The 22,017-nt window shown below is 39.8% G+C and overlaps 1 protein-coding gene across 42 annotated transcripts in view; it reads left to right on the forward strand.

Annotated features, from left to right (window-relative positions):
- Positions 1-9,019: 9,019 nt before the first annotated feature.
- The window catches only part of C2CD5 (C2 calcium dependent domain containing 5), a 91,767-nt gene continuing 78,769 nt past the window's right edge, over positions 9,020-22,017 (forward strand). For all 42 annotated transcript variants that reach the window (XM_021092223.2, XM_084956563.1, XM_021092227.2 and 39 more), the window contains exons 1-3: positions 9,020-9,204; positions 9,359-9,477; positions 20,719-20,805. In XM_021092223.2, coding sequence (XP_020947882.1) covers positions 9,388-9,477; positions 20,719-20,805 — 177 coding nt within the window. In that variant the 5' untranslated portion in view covers positions 9,020-9,204; positions 9,359-9,387. The remainder of the gene's footprint in view (positions 9,205-9,358; positions 9,478-20,718; positions 20,806-22,017) is intronic.

Consider the following 22,017-nt stretch of genomic DNA (forward strand, 5'->3'; position numbering starts at 1 on the left):
TGGTGGCCTATTGGTTAAAGGACCTGGTGTTGTCACTGCTGTGGCTCAGGCTGTGTGTATTCTGTCCCCTACACTCTGCTGTGGTGTAGGTTTCGTCCCTGGCCCAAGAACTTCTGCATGCTACAGGCACGGCCAAAAAAAAAAAAAAAAAAAAAAAAAAATTGCCATAAGACAGAATAACTGGAGAAAAGCATATTCAAATTCATATGTATGGCAGCCTCACAGAGATCATGAGACTCAAAGGCAGTCAGGAAACTGGAGGGTTATATACCATCCTGAGCTATAAAGAATAGGGTAGGAGTCTGGAGTTTTAAAGAGAAGGAAGACAATTCACAGAAATTTGAGATCAGATGTTCATTAATTAGATATTTGCCCAACTATGCAGGTAAATCTTTCAGATAGAAAATTCATCTCTGGTAATAGGTCTCTCTCTCTGAGCGTAGCCCCCTATCTAAATTCTTTTAGACAATAATAGGAGAGGGAAAAGTTTTTCTTGAATCTGCTGGGTCTTGATTGACTTTAGCTCAAAATAATCCACATATGCCAAAGGGGCACATTTTGTGGTGGTTTATTCTGTCCCCTTCACTCTGAAATACAGAATTAAAACAGCTATGATAATGTTATTATGCCTAAGACACATACTTATCAAATACACAGTCAAAATAAAAAATTTCCTGATTGTTTCAACAGTGTTCTTACAGGTGATTTGTTAACCTAGGATCCAGTTAGGATTCTTACACTACGTTTGATAGAATTGTGTCTTAAATCCTTTAAAATATATAACATTCTGGAGTTCCTGCTATAGTGTAGTGGGTTAAGGATCTGATGCTGCTGCAGCTCAAGCTTAGGTTGCAGCCATTGCTTGGATTTGAACCCTGGTCCAGGAACTTCCATTTGCTGTGGGTGTGGCCGAAAAAAGAGAAAAAAAAAATGTAACATTTTGCCACCTTTAAAAAATATTTATATATTGTTGGAGAAATTTGGTCATTTGTTTTATAAACTGCCCTTATTTTAAGTTTCCCTGATTGTGTTCCCATGAGGTTATTTAACATGTTCCTTTTTTTTTCTTTTTAAGGCTGCACCTACAGCATATGGAAGTTCGCTGGCTAGGGATTGAATCAGAGCTGCAGCTACTGTCCTACATCACAGCCACAGCAACGCAGGATCTGAGCCATGTCTGCAGCCTACACTTACATCACAACTCATGGCAATGCCAGATCCTTAACCCACTCAGTGAGATCAGGGATCAGACCTGTATCCGCATGGATGCTAGTCGTGTTCTTAATCTGTTGAGTCACAATGGGAACTCCAACATGTTCCTTTGTCTCCTGTAATACTGATGGTTAGGTATAGGTATTTCATCAGATTCGGGATCATTTCTTTTGGCAGGGATACTTCACGGGGGTTATGCACATCCTACAATATAAAATCAGGAGACACAGATGCCTAATTGTCTCTCCTTTTGTCATGTTTGCAGGCACTGATCAACATTGCATAAATTCTGGATTTCATTTGAGATTGCAGGTTGGTGATATTTAAATTTTAATATTTCTTCATTTATGAACTGGAATACTTCTATATAGAGAAATTTTCCTTTATAAATTATTCCCTCAGGCTATCCTGAGGTGCAGTTCTTCTAGGAAAGGCAAGATAAATGCTTCATTTATTCTCTTAATAGTTTCTGTTTTCAGAATAATGTGTTGGTTTCCTAGCATTCTCCAAAGGGAATGAAAGTTTTTTTTTTTTTTTTTTTTTCCCCTTTGGGTGTACCTGTGGCATGCTGAAGTTCCTGGGCAGGGGTTGAACCCACACCATAGCAGTGATCTGGGCTGATGCAGTACCATGCCAGATCCTTAACCCACTGCACCACAAGGGAACTCCACAACGAGGACTTTATACCATTGTTGTAAATGTTATAAATTAAAGGAGTTCCCGTCGTGGCGCAGTGGTTAATGAATCCGACTAGGAACCATGAGGTTGTGGGTTCGATCCCTGCCCCTGCTCAGTGGGTTAACGATCTGGTGTTGCCATGAGCTGCGGTGTAGGTTGCAGACGTGGCTCGGATCCTGAGTTGCTGTGGCTCTGGCGTAGTCCGGCGGCTACAGCTCCGATTCGACCCTTAGCCTGGGAATCTCCATATGCCACGGGAGTGGCCCAAAGAAATAGCAAATACAAAAACAAACAAACAAACAAAAGAGTCTATCTCATTGAAATCTAAGGAATTGGTGAAACTTGTGGCATGGTTCCTTTGAATTTATCATCTATTTCTTGGCATAGTACTGACAGGCCACCCAGTGCCAGGAAGAAGAATGTGCAAATATTCTTCTGGAAGATGGGGCTGACCCAAATGTCGTGGACGTCAGTGGCAACACTGCCTTCCACTATGCCGCCCTTGATCAGAATTCCTCCATGGCAGCAAAGCTGCTTTCACACAATGTCAACATTGAGGCGAAAAACAAGGTATGGCTCACCTGGAGTTCCCTTGGTGGCGCAGTGGTTAACGAACCCGACTAGGAACCATGAGGTTTCGGGTTCGATCCCTGGCCTTGCTCAGTGGGTTAAGGATCTGGCGTTGCCGTGAGCTGTGGTGTAGGTTGCAGACGTGGCTCGGATCCCGTGTTGCTGTGGCTCTGGCGTAGGCTGGTGGCTACAGCTCCGATTGGACCCCTAGCCTGGGAACCTCCATATGCCACGGGAGCAGCCCAAGAAAATGCAAAAAAAAAATTTAAAAACTCACTTCTGACGGACGCCCTCTTTAAGTTCTGAACATTTTTACTTTCTTATAAAGAGTGTGACAAGAATAAAGGCGAGTCCTCTGATCTTTAGCAAAAAGTTCCCCTAAAATAGAGTGATGCAAATATCTTTTCTATTTAAAAAGATCACTTGGGCTGGTTCATAGTGGGTGGATTGGAGTAAAGCAAGAGTGGAAGTGGGGCTACTTTCTCATCTAGGTGATAAATAATGGAGAAAAGTAAATGGATTCGAGAGATCTTTAGGAATTATAAACCACAGGACTTTGTGATTAATTGGGTGTCAAGGGTAAGGAAGAGGAAGAGTCAAGATAATTGTTAGTTGTGGCTAGAGTTTTCACAAAGGCCTTAAGTAGATATAAATGGAAAACCTTTAGGCTTTGCAATATAGACACTGATAAAGGGAGCTTGTTCTGGTGCTGGCACAATAAGAAAGTCAAGGCCTACATACCTGCCCATTACACCCATGTGACAGAGCTCACTGAATACATTGATGGTGCTGATACAAAGCAATGTGTTCCACTTCAATAGTCTAACAATCTGGAGAAAGTCTTACTCAATGTGGTGAGGATGCCCACGGTCCATTAGGCATGCTTTTATATGATGCAAGGGGACCGATGGGAAGATGCTCCCTATTTGGCTCATTTTTAATCCTTTACTCAGCTGATTTGCTGCTTTAGAAGTAAATCAATGCAAAAGTAACTGAACCAAGTTCAAGTTGTCATTTGTATCTTCCCTCAAACTTACACCAGTGAGTTTCTGGCTTGAGCCCTTGACTAAGTAGCTGGTGATGTTACTGTTTGAGATGGGGAACACAGTGGAGGAGGACCTGGATTTTTATTTTGTTATTGTTGCTGTTGTTGTGGGAGAGGTAAAGAAAAATTCCGCTTTGGATATGTTGACTTTAAAGTCAATCTGAAATTCTAAATGGAAATAAAAACTAGGCAGTTGCATATATGGATCCAGACCCCAGAAGAAAGTTGTGGGTTAAACACAAACATGTGAGGAGTTCCCGTTGTGGCACAGTGCTTAATGAATCGACTAGGAACCATGAGTTTGTGGGTTCGATCCCTGGCCTTGCTCAGTGTGTTAAGGATCCGGCATTGCCGTGAGCTGTGGTGTAGGTCACAGACGCGGCTCAGATCCCATGCTGCTGTGGCTCTGGAGTAGGCCAGTGGCTACAGCTCCGATTAGACCCCTAGCCTGGGAACCTCCATATGCCTCAGGTGCATCCCTAGAAAAGACAAAAATAAAAACAAAAAAACCCCCATAAACATGTGATAATCCTTAGCTAAAGAGATAAAAATGAAAATTATGAACATGAATGAGATCACTGAGGGAGAGAGTACAGTTAAGAGGACCAAGAATGGAACCTGCAGAAAAACACATTATTTGTTAAAGGCAGAGAGTAGGCTGAGAAGACATATATAGCAGAATAAGTAAGAGAAGCTTGCAAGAGTTTTTCAAGAAGAGTAAGATCAGTTGTCAAATGCTATTCAGAGTTATGTAAAACGCAAACTGTCCACTGGATTTAGCAATCAAAGTTTATAAATGGCCTTAGTGAAAGCCGTTTTGTGGTGGTAGCTAAAGCCAGATAGAATAGTTTTAGGAGTGCCTTGGAGGTAAGGAGAATATAGACAACCTTTGAGAAGTTTAACTTTGAAGTGCGGGAGAGAGATGAAAAGATTTTAGGAAGCCAGGAAACAAAAGAGAGTAAAGTAGTAATAGCATATGTGTTGAATGTTACTTAAATTTAATTCCACAAACATTTGTGATCATAAGAAGGGCACAGGGTAGGAAAGTGAGAATTGAGAGACTAGAGAGTAGGAGACAGTTCTTCCCCTCAAGGTCCTCATAGTCGAGTAGGGGAGAGACAGGTAAATAACGATGTATACGGACAGTGCAATAATTCACGTGCTAGTTAAGTGGCAGCAAAGTTGCTGGAACAGATAGTATGTTTGTTAGGAAGGGGAATAGGGAAGACATTTGAAGTCACATTTAAACTGAGTTATTTCTTAAAAGTTTTCTAGGATAACTATGAGAAAGGCATTCTGAGCAGAGAGAAAAAGCATAGTTTATTGGAAAACCAGATGTAGCCTTTAAAGAGCATGAATTCTTGGAATGGCATTGTCTAGATATAAATCCTGCTTCCAACAGTACCAGCTCCTTGATTTGGGGTAATTATCATACCTTTGCAAAGCCCTGATTTCCTCAGCTATAAAATGAAAGCTGCTAATTCCTATCTCAGGTTTTCAGGGAGGCTTAAAAGCTGTTATGCACGGAATTCAGTAGCTGGTACACAGCAAATACTCAATATACATTAACTCTTGTTATTACTGTAGGATCTAAAATACAAAGAGTGGAAAGACCTGAAGCTAAAGAAGGTAATCAGGAAACAGATCATGATAGATTTGTCAGGAAAGTCAGCATTATTCCCAGCACTAATTAAACTGGTACAATTATTAGAAAACAAACTAAAGTTAGGCTTAATTCTATTAAAAAAACTTCAGGAAGCATCTTAATTATAATCTCCTGTTGATGAAGCCTAAGGCAACAGCTATGTACAAGAACCCAACAGGCTACTAATTAGAAGGCTGAACTGCTAACCTCTTAATTGTGCAATTTGCAATTTTTTTATTTTTATTTTTTTAACATTACAACTACTTGTAACTCTTATTTTCCATTAAGATTGTTGCTAAACTTCAGTTTTCTGATTTTTTTCTTTATATTTTTTGGTATTAAAAAAAAAAGATGGTAGTATGGAAGTACTTTCAGTAAAAAAGCTATTTCAACTCTACCACTAAAACAAAACACACCAGGATTAGTTGATCACATAGTGTAGCTGACCTTGCTGGTGGCCCAGGAGTAAAGAGGATTCAGGTTGTCCCTGCTGTGTCTTGGGTTTGATCTTTGGCCCAGGAGCTTCCATATGCTTCTCACGTGGTCAAAAAAAAAAAAAAAAAAAGTAGAATCAGCTTTCACAAAACACCTCAGGTACATCTAAGGAAATTTGCATTGGAATTGTGTTCTATATACTTTCGTCACAGTTTGGATAACCAAAGTTTCTGCAGCATGGGGAAGTTCTCAGGCCAGGGCTTGAACTCCCACCACTGCTTTAACCAGAGCCATAGCAGAGACAATACAGGATTTTTAACCTGCTGTGCCAAGAGAGAACTCTTTACATTTTTACTTTGAGGTAGTGTTTCTCTTCTCTCTTTGGAGTTCAACTTCTCACTTACGTGAACAATCTTCCTTCTGCAGAAGAAATTTTTTCCTTGAAAAGATGATTTTGGGTCACCACTGCCTAGAGTACTTAACCTGTTGAGTATTTTTTTTTTTTTTTTACTGTGGTAAAATTGTTATAGAATATATTAATTTCAGGTGCACAACATAAAAATTTGATATCTGAATACACTGTAAAGTGAACAACACAAGTCTAGTTACCATCCAGCACTATACAATTGACTACTTACTTCTTTAATCATTTTGCTCACCTTCAATCCCCTTCTCCTCTTGTAACCACCACCATTTTCTCTTTATCTATGAATTTGGTTTTTATCTGTTTTTCGTTTTTTTAGACTCCACATATAGGTGAAATCACATGGTATTTGTCCTTCTCTGATTTATTTCACTCAGCCTGATACCTTCAAGACCCATTCATGTCGTCACAAATGGCAAGGTTTCCTTGTTTTTTTTTTTAAATGGCTAATTAATATTCCATCGTATACATTGTTTTCTTTATCCATTCATCTATCAATGATCACTTAGGTTGCTTTCATATCTTGGCTATTTTGTCAAAAATGCTGTAATGAAAATGCATGCATCTTTTCAAATTAGTGTTTTTGTATTCTAAAGATAAATACCCACAAGTGGAATAGCTGGACCATGTGGTAGTTCTTTTTAATTTTTTGAGGAGTCTCTATAATGTTATTCATAGTGGCTGCACCAATTTTCACTTTCACTAACAATGTAGGAGATATCCCCTGTCTTCACATCCTCTTCAACTTAATATTTGTCTAATAGTAGTCATCCCAATCGGTGTAAACTGGTATCTCATTGCAGTTTTGATTTGTATTTCCATGATAATTAGTGATGCTAACATCTTTTCATGTTCAGCATCATTATTGGCCATTTGTATGTCTTCTCAGGAAAAATGTTTATGTAGATCCTCTGCCCATTTTTAAATCAGAATGTTTGACTTTCTGCTAATGAGCTGTTTGAATTCCTTACACATTTTGGAATATTAACCCCTTATCAGATATATGATTTGTATTCCCATTCAGTAGGTTGCCTTTTCCTTCTCTTGATGGATTCCTCTCCTATGCAGAAGCTTTTTTAGTTTGATGTAGTCCCACTTGTTTATTTTTGCTTTTGTTGCCTTTTCTTTTGGAGTTGGTCCCAAAATTCAATGCCAAGACCAATGTCAAAGAACTTACTGTTTATATTTTCTTGTAGGAGTTTTATGGTTTCAGGTCTTACATTCAAATGTTTAATGGATTTGTAGTTAATTTGTGCCTGTGTAAGATGGTGATCTAGTTTCATTCTTTTACATGTAGCTGTCCATTTTACCACAGCTCCTTTGTTGTAACATAATTGAACATATATTGATCAGTCTATTTCTGGACTCTCTATTCTGTTCATTGATGTATGTCTATTTCTATGACAATACCATCCTGTTTTGATATTGCAGCTTTGCAGTATAGTCTGAAATCAGGGAGCATGATACCTCCAGTTTTGTGCTTCTTTCTCAAGATTTCAATGGCTATTCATGGTCTTTCCTGGTTCCATACAAATTTTAGAATTGTTATAGTCCTTTAAAAAATGCCATTGTAATTTTGATAGAAATTGCATTAAATCTCTAGATTGCTTTGGCTAGTATGGACAAACAATACTAATTCTTTCAATCCATGAGTATGGACTATTTTCTAATATATTTCATTATTTTTCAAAAAATTAATACTGAAAAACATTTTGACATTATTTCTCTCATCAAAGTCATACGTTTTTGTGTATCCAAGTCTTTACCTCTTTGGTTAAATTTATTCCTGGGTATTTTATTCTTTTTTATACAATTATAAATGGTTCCTTAATTTCTTGGATAGTTGGTTACTCATTTATAGAAAGCAAACGATTTCTATATATTGATTTTGAATCCTGCAACTATACTGAATTCATTTATCAGTTCTTAACAGTTTTTCAGTGGAGCCTTTCTAATGTCACCTGCAAATAATGACAGTTTAACTTCCTCCCTCCCAATTTGGATGCCTTTCTCAGTTGAGTACTAAAGGTAAAAATAGCATCCTGCTATCTCATTTGTGAATTTTCCTCTATTGATGAATCCAGTGGTATATTCTTTCTACTGTAACTGTTAATGCCAATTTTGGTACTTGTTAAGGCATGTATTGTTAATGCTGCTCTTGATATTTGGTATGGAGTGATTTGTGTTACCTCCTGTGTGTATGTCTCAATTTTCTTAATCTTTTTTTGAAGGTTTGAACCTACAGATTAGGCTTCATTTTAGCAATGTTTATCTATAGCTGTCTGTATCTGTAACTGGGTCGACTCTTCAAGATGTTTAATTAAGCTCAACTGGTCCATTTCTTGCATTTGAGCACAATTTCCTATGGTAGGAGGTTGTGAACTCCTGCCAGAAATCTTGGTATTTAGGTTTGTAGATGCTTAATAACCACACTGAGATGGTCTAAGAGTGGCTTTGGATTCCGAAGTGTTCAACACCCCACTCGCCCCCAAGACCTACCTTAACAACTATAACCCAGTACACCGTACACGTATATATATCTGAATAAGGAGTGCTACTTACTCCACTATCCAAAATGTTCCTGAAATTCCGCACTCCATTTCATATAAAACAAAAACTGTACCCTTCCCACGTAAAAACCAGGTAAGCTGATTTCAAGAACTAAATGGGTCGTAAAAGACTGGAATCGCTCCGCTGGTTGTCACCGTTGCTGCTCCTTCTGTCCCAGCCCTTCGGAAATGCAGCGTCGCAAGTGGGAAGGCAGCCGCCCGCAGGGAAGCCACTGAGGGAACCTGTGATTCACCCCCGGAAGACTGAGCGGGCTTTCGTCCTGGGCGCTAACCTACAGCCGGGGCTCGGTGGATGATGCGGGGCTCGACGCGTTCCCCTGCCTCCCGGCCTCCCCGAAATCCGTCCCGCCTCCGTGATCTGTAAGCGAATTTAGTCTCTCCCCGGAGAGGTGCGCCGAGCGCCGAGCGATCGATGCCTCCACCCCGCCCGGGGAGCCGCCATTTTGGGGGGAGGAGAAACGCTTGTCTGGGCTGCGGCGGTTCAACGGGATGCCGAGTGGCTTTTGCTTCTCTTGCCAGCGGTGTGGCGCCGGGTCAGAAGCCTCCACCGGGGCCACTCCTCTAGCTGCCTCTCCGGAATGAGGCCTCAGCTCCCGCGCGAGACGGCCCGCTGTCTCTTCTCAGAGTAAGTGGCGGCCAGCGGCGCAGCGCGCCTCCGCGCGCCCTCCGCTGTCAGTGACCCCGCGCGCTCCCTTCGGCGCGCGCCGTTCCCCGCGCGCTCCCGCCCCTCCCCCGCCCGCCTGGGCGCTCGACGCAGACTCGCTTGTTTGTTTCTGCAGGAGCCCAAGCAGAGGCCGAAGCCGAGACGATGCCTGGGAAGCTGAAGGTGAAAATCGTGGCCGGGCGCCATTTGCCAGTGATGGACCGAGCTAGTGACCTGACTGATGCCTTCGTGGAGGTTGGTGCAAGGTCCTGACCCTCCAAACACAGGGCACGCCAAGCCCTGTTAGGATCCTACCCATCTCGCCCGCAGCCCCTCAGCCCATTCCTCTGCCTCCTGCCCTGCCGTGTGCCGTGCTTGGCTAGCTCTCCCTCAAGGGTTGACTGCAGCCCATGTGATGGGTGCACGGCTCGCAGGCGTTGTCAAGCTCTGCCGCGCGGGGAGGCAGTTACTGCTCTGCCTCCTGGGGTGACCCTGATGTCAGGACGCCTAACAGGCCACCTGCCAGTCAGGAGATCCCAAGGCGTGGCCACGCGGCCGCCGAAACACACCCACCCAGCCACCCACCCCCAACCTCTTTTCGGGGCCGGACAGCTGGGCTTTTAATTTTAATGCTAAAGTGATGGAGATGGTGTCCGAAAGTGTAGATACAGTCCGTTATGGGCACTTGGAGAGCTGCAGGGTGATCCACTGTTTAACATCGTATTTTCTGAATCATCGGTTTAAGTTCTACAACACAACTGTAACACTTTCTTGTTCTTGTATAGACTGGTAGGTCTGAAGAAATCTTTCAGGGTAATTTAATGCCTTGAGGTAGCAAGCCAATTAAGTGCCAAGGATTTAAATTGCACAATTGCTTTTTAAATCTAATGATTAGTTTAAAACTCATGCAAATTAGCACAGGCCTAGGGCCCAGGAAAGTAATACACCAGAGTCTGAAAGAAGCCAAGTAGGATTGTAATAAAAATTGTCATGATGAGCCAGAGTGTTAAAACAATCATCATTTGGGTTATTAATCCTTAGAGTTGATAGATATATGATAATATACAGCCTGATTTCATCTCAATATAAAATGTTGGCGTTCCTGGCGTGGCTCAGTGGTTACGAACCTGACTAGTATCCTTGAGGACGTGAGTTTGATCCCTGGCTTCCCTCAGCGGGTTAAGGATCCAATGTTTCTGTGAACTGTGATGTAGGTCGCAGTCGCAGCTTAGATCCGGAGCCACTGTGGCTGTGGCGTAGGCTGGTCAGCTGCAGCTCCGATAAGACCACTAGCCAGGGAATTTCTATATGCCCTGGGTGTGGCCCTACAAAGACAAAAAAAAAAAAAAAAAAAAAAAAAAAATTGATCTTCCCTAAAGATTCTCTAGCTTAAACATTGCTGCTGTTCTCAATCTTTTTTTTTTTTTTTTTTTTTTTGTCTTTTTGCCATTTCTTGGGCTGCTCCCGTGGCATATGGAGGTTCCTAGGCTAGGGGTCGAATCGGAGCTGTAGCTGCCAGCCTACGCCAGAGCCACAGCAACTCGGGATCTGAGCCGCATCTGCGACCTACACCACAGCTCACGGCAACGCCGGATCGTTAACCCACTGAGCAAGGCCAGGGATCAAACCCGCAACCTCATGGTTCCTAGTCGGATTCGTTAACCACTGCACCACGACGGGAACTCTTTTTTTTTTTTTTCTTCAGTTCTCAATCTTAACTTCATTTTTATTTGAGAAACAGTTACTAAGTGTGTTTTGGGACAGGTGATAGGTCATGGCGATACACAGATTGTCAAAACAAAGATTATGCTTTCAAGTATCTCAGAGACTGACCCACACAGTTGAGGTTGAAAAATAATAGCTAACATGTATTGAGTTTCACTATTGCCAGGAATATTCTAAGTATTTTTCAATTCTTAATTCTTAAAATAGTCCTGCTATTGTATTGTTATTGTCCCATATTGCAGTTGAAGTATCTGAAAGATACATCAGATTTTTTTGTTTAGTGTCATATGGACTCTTGTTTCCAAACAATGTATACATATAATCAATCAAAGAATATCTGAAAAGGACCATGAAACCTCTGAAGTGCTAATGGAGGCTTGCTGGTATATAGAAACCTAGCAAATTCAGGAACCAAGGGGACACGTTCTCAGGTAATACTTGCATTGTCAACCTGTATTGACCCTGTTTTTATAGTAAAAATAGTTTACAACTGAAAAAAAAAAGCCTAGGAACAGTAAATAGTTTGCCTAAGGTGACTTAACCTTGTAAATCTCCATAACCTTGTGGTCAGTTTGAATCTTAACCACTGTGCTAATACTGCCTTTCCAGACAAGATGTTAAGTGTTTTTGTAGAATGTGGAATCTTAATTCTGTCACTGAAGTAAACATTTAAGGAGGCTTTCTAGGACAGTGACATTTGAGCTGGGTCTTGCAGGATACCCAGGATTTTACCAGGCAGAGGGAACATCAGAGGCACAGAAAGGGATACATGGCATGTTCAGGAAACTATCTTAGTTTGGTATGTGTCTGGATTCAAAGGAATTATGTGGGTAGTAGAGGTTGTGGGGGATAAGGCTGGAAGGGTAGGTTGGTGCCAAACCTCCTTTTCTATATTAAAGGAATTTTCCTTTGTTCTGAAAGCAGAGGGTAAGCCAGGGAAGCTTTTCAAGTAGAAATGAAATAAAATTGTGTTTGTGTTATGTTGTTTCTTTCTAGGATGAATAGTGATGTTATTGGTGGCTGGATAGATGAGAGATTAGACAAAGACATTAGTTAAGAAGGTAGTAAAATTATCCAGGAGTCTGTGCACTTTTTTTTAATAATGGCAATGGGAATGGATTAAAGGGGAAAGATTTGAGGGACATTTCTTTAACTAAAATTGTCAAGCCTTCTTAACAAATGGCTTTTGCCAGTGAGGGAGGGGTTGGATACAAGGGTGACTCATTAATTCCTTCTTTCAACAAATAATTATTATTATTATTTTTTTGCATTTTCTTGGGCCGCTTCCACGGCATATGGAAGTTCCCAGGCTAGGGGTCTAATCAGAGCTGTAGCCACTGGCCTATGCCAGAGCCACAGCAACGCGGGATCCGAGCCGCGTCTGCGACCTACACCACAGCTCAGATCGTTAACCCACTGAGCAAGGCCAGGGACCGAACCCACAACCTCATGGTTCCTAGTCGGATTCGTTTACCACTGCGCCACGACGGGAACACACCAACAAATAATTATTAAGCATCTGCTATTTGCCAGGCCCTGTGCTAGTTACCAGTTCAGCTGATGCATCTGTGATGGTGAACAAAATATGGAGTTTATATTTTGGTGGGAGAGCCAGACATTAAAAAGTAAAGAAATGATTAATTTTGTAATTGTAAGTTGTGAATGAATGCCATGAAGGAAAAATGACAGAGAGGATCAGGAACTTCAGGGTGAAAATCGGTAGGCTTCTGAGGAACTGTCAGTTAGGCATAGACCTGCTGAATGAGAAGGAGCCTGGTGCTTAGGAAAAGAGAGAGAGTGAGAGTGTGTGTGTGAGTGAGAGAGAGAGAGAGAGAGCGTGTGTGTGTGTGGGGGGGGAGAGGGGCTGAGCGAGAGGGGCTGTAGGAGTAGAGTCTTAGCAGAGGAAAGATCCTGAGGATTTGTTTTGTTTTAGGAAGTGAAGTGAAGGGAAGTGAAGGAGAGAGTGCTGTTAGATGAAGTTGGAGAGTTATTCAGGGAACCAGTCATGCAGGACTGTAGAGGCCATGATTGAAGTTTGAATTTTATTCTCAATTCTGTGGGAAGCACTTGTTAGGATGAGCACTTTTGTTGCTGTCTGGAGAATGGACTGCAGAGGAACAAAAGCTGAAGCTGGCGACTAGTTTGAGGATTTTGATAATAGTTCACAGAAGAGGTAGTGAGGGTCAAGGTGATGGTTTTGGTAATAGAAGTGGTTGGATTCTACTTTGAAGATAGACAGTAGAGAATCTGCTGGTGGATTGGTGTAGGGGACCGGGAAAGGGAGACTGAAAGATGACTTCTGGCTTTCAGAAATCATTGGAGTAGTTTTCTCTGACTCCATGGGGTTGAGACAGATTGATTGAGTGGGTAGAGAATCAGCTCCTATTTGGACATGTTAAATTTGAGATGCCTTTGGGTCCTTTAATTGGAGTTGTCACGGAGAAAGTTGGATTTTCTGAGTATGTGGTTTAGAAGAGAGGTATGAATTAAAAATAAAGTCACACAGGTCCATGCTTCTCAACTCTGGAAGACCCAGTGTTGCCTTTAAATAACAGGTAATTTGAAATCTACCCTTTTCTATTTTGGCATGATATCCATAACTAATATAACCTATCTATGCTCACAATTAAAAAAAGCAATATAGGAGTTCCTGTCGTTGTGGTGCAGCGGAAGTGAATCCGACTAGGAACCATGAGGTTGCACGTTCATCCCTGGCCTCACTCAGGGGGTTAAGGATCCGATGTTGCCATGAGCTGTGGTATAGGTCACAGACGTGGCTCAGATCCTGCTGTTGCTCCTATTGCTCCTATTTGACCCCTAGCCTGGGAACTTCCATATGCTGTGGGCGCAGCCCTAAAAAGCAAATAAATAAATAAATAAAAGTAAAAAGCAATATAATGCTCTAATTATAATATAGAGAAATAAAAACATTTTTAATATCTATTTTAATATGGAAGTCCTTGTTTATGACCACAAGTACAAAACATGAAGTAATCGAGTTGAGTCCATGAATATTTATTGAGCCTTTGTATATGTCAGAACTATACTGAATATGGTATAGCATGCTGAGGATAGAGCAATGAATAAAAACAAAAATTTCTTTAGTCATGGAACCTAAGTTGTAGTGGGAGGCAGGGTTAATAAAGAAGATATCTTAGTAAAAGATAAAGTATGCTAGATGGTGAGAAGTGCCCCATGTGGAGAAAGTAAAGCAGGGGTGCAGGATATGGAGTGCCTCACCTCCAGGTAGAATCACATGAACATGACTGCTCCTCTGAGTGAGACAGTTTTGTAGTTTTGGCATCTCATAGGCCTTCACTGCCACTGATTATCAGTTTTTCCAAAGTAGTCGTCTCACGGAAAAGAGAGAGCTGTCCATTAATTTTCATAATGGTTGTGTTTCTTGACAATTATGTTTATTGAAACCCCATCACAATACTTATATCTATAAAACTGAGTTAGATTCTAGGTAGGTTTTTAACCCAAGTGACTGGTGGGGACATTTGAAAATCATGACACGAGACAAGTCTTCATAGCTGGGGACTGTCTCTTGAATTGCAGGATACCTAGCATCTCTGGCCTTAACCACTAAATAGTATTACTACTACTCCCCCAAAACACCCCTAGAAATTTCTAAAGTTCCCTTAGAATTGGTTCTGTTCCTTTTGCAAACCTCCGACTTTGGAGGAGAGAAGAGGAATGGATCCTTGAATGAACCTGACATTAGGACGTTTGTTAGAGGTGGAGGACTAGAGGGAGGAAACCGAGATGGTCATTCAGTGGGTGGGAGAAAATCAGGAAAGTAATGTCTAGGAAGGCAGGAGAAGACATTTCCAGAAAGAGGAAGGCTTCATCTGTCAGATGCACTGAGAGGTCAAGTAAGGGGGCAGAGAAATCACAGGGTTGGACCACATGGACCTGTTATGGATCTTGACTAGAGGACTGATAAAGAGGGTTAAAGTGCATGGGAATAAGGAAGTAGGAGCAGTGTGGACAGGCAAGCTGTTTTAGGAAGTAAGGCCATGAAGGGAGAGGAGAGGTAGTATGGTATTTGGGGGAGTACATAGCTTTTAGTGCTTTAAAAACAGAAGATAGTAGATCATATTGGTGTGCTAATAGGAATAATCCAACAGAAAAAGAAAGATTAATGCAGGAAAAAGGTGATAAAGAAGGATTACAGTATAATAAAGGGATAGATTGTGTGATATAGACTGTAAGTACTATATAAGCTCTGTGGAGAGGGACATAATGAAGCCTGGGCTGGGAGGATGGTAATGTTTCCACTGGCAAAGAGAAAAAGGGGGCATCTGAAAGAGAAAAAGGGGGCATCTGAAAAGATGAATATGATGAACTTGATAAAAGCAAAAGGAGGGAAAAGAGCATCTGTAATTGAAGGGAGAGTTGTCTTTTTGTCTTACTAGGGCTGCACCCGCAGCATACGGAGGTTCCCAGGCTAGGGGTCTAATCGGAGCTGTAGCTGCCAGCCTACACCACAGCCACATCAACACCAAATCCGAGCCTTGTCTGTGACCTACACCACAGCTCACGGCAATGGTGGATCCTTAACCCACTGAGTGAGGCCAAGGATCGAACCCGCAACCTTGTGCTTCCTAGTCGGATTCGTTTCTGCTGCACTAAAGAATTCCAAAGGCAGGATTCTTGTTGAACAGAAGCAGAAAATAAAAGTTGGCCGGGGGGAGGGGATACAGATTACCGAGTGGTCTGAAAACAAGGGGAAGAAGTCTGTACAGTAGAAGCTCTCTTGACCAGTTTCTATTAACTGACTCAGTACAGTCCCCAGTGCCCTGCATTTCTTTGGTAAACACATTCTTGAATACTCCATATGGTCAGCTTATCTCCCAGTGTGCCTGCTTCTCTCATCAGTTGACTGATAGGCTTTACCAAGAAGCAGTTGTGTTTATTCCGAAACTCGTCTATGCCAACTCTATTTTTTATCTATTATTGTTATTTGTTTAAACCTTATATAAATCAGTGAAATAAATGTGATAAAAATTTAGTAATGCTATATAAAGACTTAGGGAACAATTGTTAAAAAAATTACTCTTGAATTAGATGGAGATTGTAAATAATCTAGGATTTTAAATTCTGCTACCACATTTTAAAGACACTCAAACCAGCAAACACAGATGATACATTCTGTGTGGTTTATGCAAAAAAGATGATACAGAACTGTCAACAGTGGACCCTTGCTCAAAGAAGAGGCCTTAGTCTTAGATTAAAAGGTAGAGGAATGAATATTTAATTTCATGTTTGAATATCTGATTTTACCGAATTATTTCATTGACTAATCAGATATTGGTCCTGATTGCATCAGCTAAGGGAACTTCTCCTATATATGATGTGAGTTTAGGAAGCCAGTGAAGACCAAGTAGTATTTAAGGATGATTATTGCAGGAATCTCCAGGATGCATGGGATGAGATTCTGTACAAGGAAAGTATTAATTAAAATACATCTCAGAATTAATGTGCATGTTATAAAGTGTTCTGCTAAACTACATTATCATTTTATGTTTATCCAGGAGCCTCTGAGGAACAGGGAGAGGAAAAGAAATTAATATTTAATGAGCATTTTCTATCAGACATTTTGCTAGGTCTCTCTCTGCATTCCATTTAATGCTCATAGTAACCTGCCCCTTTTCAGAGGAGGAAGTAGCTTTAAATAACAGGTTAAATAACTTTCTCAAGGTAATTTAGCTAATGAGTGGGTAAAGAGAATGCTTTTACCTTACTAGGGAATCTCGTTAAAATCCCTGATGTTCTTTAAGTTGTAAGGCATTCATTTAATTGCTAAGTAATAAAATCTCCTTTGAATTAAATATGACCAAATGAACTGTGTTTCTTCTTTACTAGAAGGGGAATCACCAGTGTTGGCAGAATATACACTCTAGCCTTTTTCATCTTCTAAAATCTTGTCCTTTGTTTAGTGTAGTGTGGGGGCTATCAGAGTTTTACTGTATCTAGAACAGACAGAAGTTCCTTTGTAGTGCAGCAGGTTAAGGGTCCAGCATTGTCACTGCAGTGGCTTGGGTTGCTGGGTCGCTGCTGTGGCGTGAGCTTGATTCCTGACCTAGGGAACTCCCATATGCCATGGACATTACCAAAGAAGAAAGAAAAAAAAAAAAAGAATGGACACTATAGTGGGACAAAACTTGAAGAGGGGCTCCAAAGTCATAGCTTAAGAAATGATATGCTTGGTTTTTTTTTGTCAACCAACAGTATCCTTAAGTACATATGGTTTAGAATGGTTTTATGAATCCTAACAACATTTTACTTCAAATAAAGCAGTTTTTAGATACATTGAACAATAAGTATTTCTTTGATATTTTGAATATTGAAATGTGATGCAAACTAGATTAGTAAATGAGCAGATTTCCTCCCAGGTTTATTTTCCCTCATTGAATTTCATTTCTTTAACATCTGTGATTTAGAAGTAAAAAAAATTATTACATACAAGTAATACAGTTGGCCTTTGTATCCCTGGGTTTTGCATCCTCAGATTCAACCAACTTCAGGTAGAAAGTATTTGGAAAAAAAAAAATTCCAGAAAGTTCCGAAAAGCAAAATTTGAATTTGTTGTGTGGCAGCTATTTACATAGTATTCACATTATATTTATAACTATTTACATAGCATTTACATTGTATTAGGTATTAAATTAGTCTAGAGATGGGTTAAAGAGTAAGAGAGGTCGCACATAGGTTATATGGAAATGCTATGCCATTTTATATTAGGGACTTGAACATCCACAGATTTGGGTATCTTGGAGTGGGAGTGGGTGGGAGGAGTCCTGGAACTAGTACCCATGGGAACTCAGGGACAACTTGAATAGTGTGCTCCCATTAGAAAAGATTAAAATACTCAGAAATAAAACTTGAAAGCCCCTGCTTAAACCACTATGCTCTGTTGCCTGCACCCTTATCAGTCCCTTCTTTAGAGATGATTGCTGTCTCTTCTTTGGCATGTGTTCACCTTCTCCTTGTCCCCTACTTAAAAAAAAATAAAACTTGTACACATATTTTAAAAACAAATGTCATCATACTTTATATATTCTACAACTTGGTTTTTTTTTTTTTTTTTTGGTTATCATGTCATCAACATCTTTCAATGACAGTACATATATCAGCTCTGGTCTTTTTTTTTTTTTTTTTTTTTTGCCGTACCCACAGCATATGGAAGTTCCCAGGCCAGGGCTTGAATTCAAGTGGCAGCTGTGGCAATGCCATGTTCTATACCCTGTACCACAGTGGGAACTCCTCAACTGCATTCTTTAGTAGGGAGCATGTGATTTATTTAGCCACTTTCTTGTTGAATGACTAGGTTTTGGTATATTTTGGGGGAAAGAGCCATATCTGAAAGTGCTCCATTAGAATAAATTCCTGAAAATGAATCCAGAGTTCTGTCCTATAATTTGTATCAAAATTAAGTTTTTGCCACTTGAATTTTATTTTGATTTTTGATGTTTTTGAATTTTAAAATGATCCATTTAAAAATAGGTAACATAGGGAGTGGTTTTCTTAAGATTACCAGAGATGCTGTCTCCTGGGCTTAATTCCTAATTTTGCCCCAAATAAAAGTTAACTCTCAAAAAAAAAGGTAATATGTGTGCATGGATCAAAATGGAAAAGGTGCAAAATGAGTCAGCCTCTCATCAACTTTACTGTTCTGTTCTTTTTAGTGGCCACTGTTAACATTTCTTGTATATCCCTCTAGAAATAATCTGTGTATATATAGGCATATATTATATGCCTTGTAACATTTTGCTGTTTTTTTTTTCTCTGCAAAGAATACAGTACACAATGCTCTGCGGCAGAGAGCTGTATCTTGGACATTGTTCTGAACTAGTGCATGGGGACTTGCTTCATTCTTCTGCTTAGCAGTTCATTGTACGGCTTTATCTAGCTTCATTTAGCCAGTTCCCAGTTTATGGACATACAGGTTACTCCCATCTTGCTACCTAATGCTGCTTGTATATGTCATTGCACACCTATGTATGAATTTAAGGTGTATAGGTATTGAAAATTTTGACAAATGTTGTCACTCTTCACTTCGTGAAGGTTTTTCTTTGTACTCACACCAACAGAGCATGAGAGTGCCTCATTCACAGAGTGTTTTCAAACTTTTTGATCCTTGCCAACCTGAACAGTAAAAATGTTGATTTAGTTTGATCTCTCTTATTTGAATGAGGTTATCATCTCAATATATTTTTTACAAGCTTTTATGTGAAAATATGTTTAAAAATTAAAAAAAAATTTTATTATAGTTGATTTACAATATCTCTTAATATATATGAAAGACATTTTGTATTTCCATTTCTTTGAATTTCCTTTTTTTGGTTGGTTTATTGGTCTTTTGCTTATTGTAGGAACTTGTTAAAAATTGAGGAAATTAACTCTTTGTGATGTATTTGGCAAATCATTCTTCTCACCTTATCTAGCTTTAACTTTATCATATTTCCTACCATGCAAGAACTTATTATTTTTATGTAATTTCTTAGAACTTTTCTACCCTCTGACCAAACTACTTAGGTACTAAATAAGTAGTTGGTATCGTCCTGATAATTTAAATTGCATGATAAAATAACTAGAAAAATATACAGAAGGTAATAACTATAGTTTTGAATATATTTTTTTAGAACATTAGAACATTTTGTTTTCTTTCTTTCTTTCTTTTTTTTTGGACCATGCCTGCAGCATGTGTAAGTTCCCTGGCCAGGGATCAAACCAGCACTGCAGCAGTAACCAGAGCCACAACAGTGACAATGCTGTATCCTTAATCTTCTGAGCTACCAAGGAACTCTGAGAACATTTTCTGGACTGATTACACATTAATATCTACAAGTATTATAATACCAAAAGTGGGAAAGTATGTCAAGAAGAAAAGCAGATTATCTGACCGAATCAGCATTTCCTAAGTATCTACAATGTGCAAAACTTATTGGGTATTGGAATAAAGGGGGTAGTCTGCAGCGAATTTTCAGGTTAGGAAAGATACTTGATGGTAATCGATAGAATTACGGAAGACCTGCAGAGATCAAATTTAGGAAAGATGACATAATCTAGGAAGTAGTTGCTTAGCTCTTTTGCTCTTAAGCTTCCTGATCGCTTCTCAAGGCCAGTCTGAGGTTTCACAATCTCCCTTCTTTGTTGGAAGCAAGTCCTGGGGACTAAGCCTGCTTTCTGCTTTCTCTATTTCCTTCTTATTTACTTTTGAATTTTGATTTAGTGCCTGCCAAGACTGGCTGTGAAATTGCATAATTTCCCCATCCAACCCCTTTTATTGTCTCTGAAGATAGGAACATAAAATCTTTAATGACCGTGGTTTATTGCTGTTCACTGTGTATGCAGATAAGGATTAAAAAAATAGCAAATATGAGGAAGTTAGAAAATACAAGGATATATTAATATAATCTTATAAAAATGGCCTGTAGTTTTGGATTCCCTTGATGAGATGGTAAGTCAGCTGTCCTTTTTACCTTCTGATTTTATTTTACTGGTCCTCCACCTGTAAGACTTTCCTCTTGTCTGAGCTCCTGTTTAGTGAAGGCCATATTGACTGCATCCTTCATAGTGACATAGTGGTCTGTTTTACTTTCTCTATAGAGCTGGTCAAGTACAACAGTGGGCAATCCATCCGTACCCATCCTCTTTCCTTTTTCCACTGGCGTGGTAAATCTTCTCATTGTTTAACATTAAGTTTTATTTTTATTTACCTTTTTGATATTTATATTTGAATTGTTTCTTATTTGTTTTTAGGTAAAATTTGGTAATACCACCTTTAAAACAGATGTGTATCTCAAGTCCCTTAACCCTCAGTGGAACTCAGAATGGTTTAAATTTGAGGTAAGTTTTTAAATGTCAGCATTTTTGAGTGTGTTTTTTCGAGGTGACCCTTTTCCCTTAGAAATGACTGGCATACCTTTTATTTCAGGTATAGTGGATTTCCTGCCCCATGCAAGTATTTTCTCAGGAATATGGAATTTTCAAAAAATTACAGTTACAGTTTCAAAAAATTAAAAAGCTACATTGAGAAAATATAGTTTCTGAGTAGGAGAACCCAGATAAAAAAGGTGTTATTATGTAGTGATTTTCTCTAGATTTGATATATACCAAAAATCATTTAAGAGCAATGTACAGATTAAAATTTTTTCTGAATTGTAATAAAAATACGTCACTAATATTGCCATTTTAACCATTTTAAAATGTATATACAGTAGCATTAATTGCATTCACATACATACAATGCTCGTCAACTGTTGTCACTATTTCCAAAAGTTTATCATCATCCTAAAGAGCTCCCCATGCCTCTTCTTCCCAGCCCTATAACCTCTAATCTATCTACTGTTGCTGAGTTTGCCTATATACATAATTCATATAAGCAGATTCATAAGTATTTGTCCTTTCATGTATAGCATCTTTCACTTAATGTAGTGTTTTCAAGGTTCATCCATGTTGTGTAGCATGTATCAGAATTTCATTTCTTTTTATGGCCAAATGGTTGAACATACTCTATTTTGTTTATATCCCCTTTATTTGTTCATGAACACTTGGGTTTGTTTCTGTCTTTTGGCTATTGTGAATGATGCTGCAATGAACATTGCTGTATAAGTATCTGTTTGAGTCACTGTTTTCAGTCTTTTTGGGTGTATACCTAAAAGTGGAATGGCTAGGTCATATGGTAATTTCTTTCTTTCTTTTTTTTAAGGGCCACACCCACGGCATATGGAGGTTTCCAGGTTGGGGATCAAATTGGAGCTATAGCTGTCAGCCTTCACCATAGCCACAGCAACTCAGGATCTGAACCGTGTCTTGCAGCCTACACCACAGTTCAAGGCAGTGCCTGATTCTTAACCCACTGAGCGAGGCCAGGGATTGAACCCACAACTTCATGGTTCATAGTTGGATTCGTTTCTGCTGCACCACAATGGGAACTCCCCCATATGGTAATTTCTATGTTTAGCTTTTTAAGGAACTTCCAAACTTTTCCCCAGTGGCTGCACCATTTTACATTCCCACCAGCATGTGTGAGAGTTTCAGTTTTTCCACATCCTTGTT

This window comes from Sus scrofa, chromosome 5 (genome assembly GCF_054392235.1).
Source record: "Sus scrofa isolate SSC_HxYL_T2T_F1_AM1 chromosome 5, Sscrofa_HxYL_maternal_Yorkshire_Landrace_v2.0, whole genome shotgun sequence".
NCBI lineage: Eukaryota > Metazoa > Chordata > Mammalia > Artiodactyla > Suidae > Sus > Sus scrofa.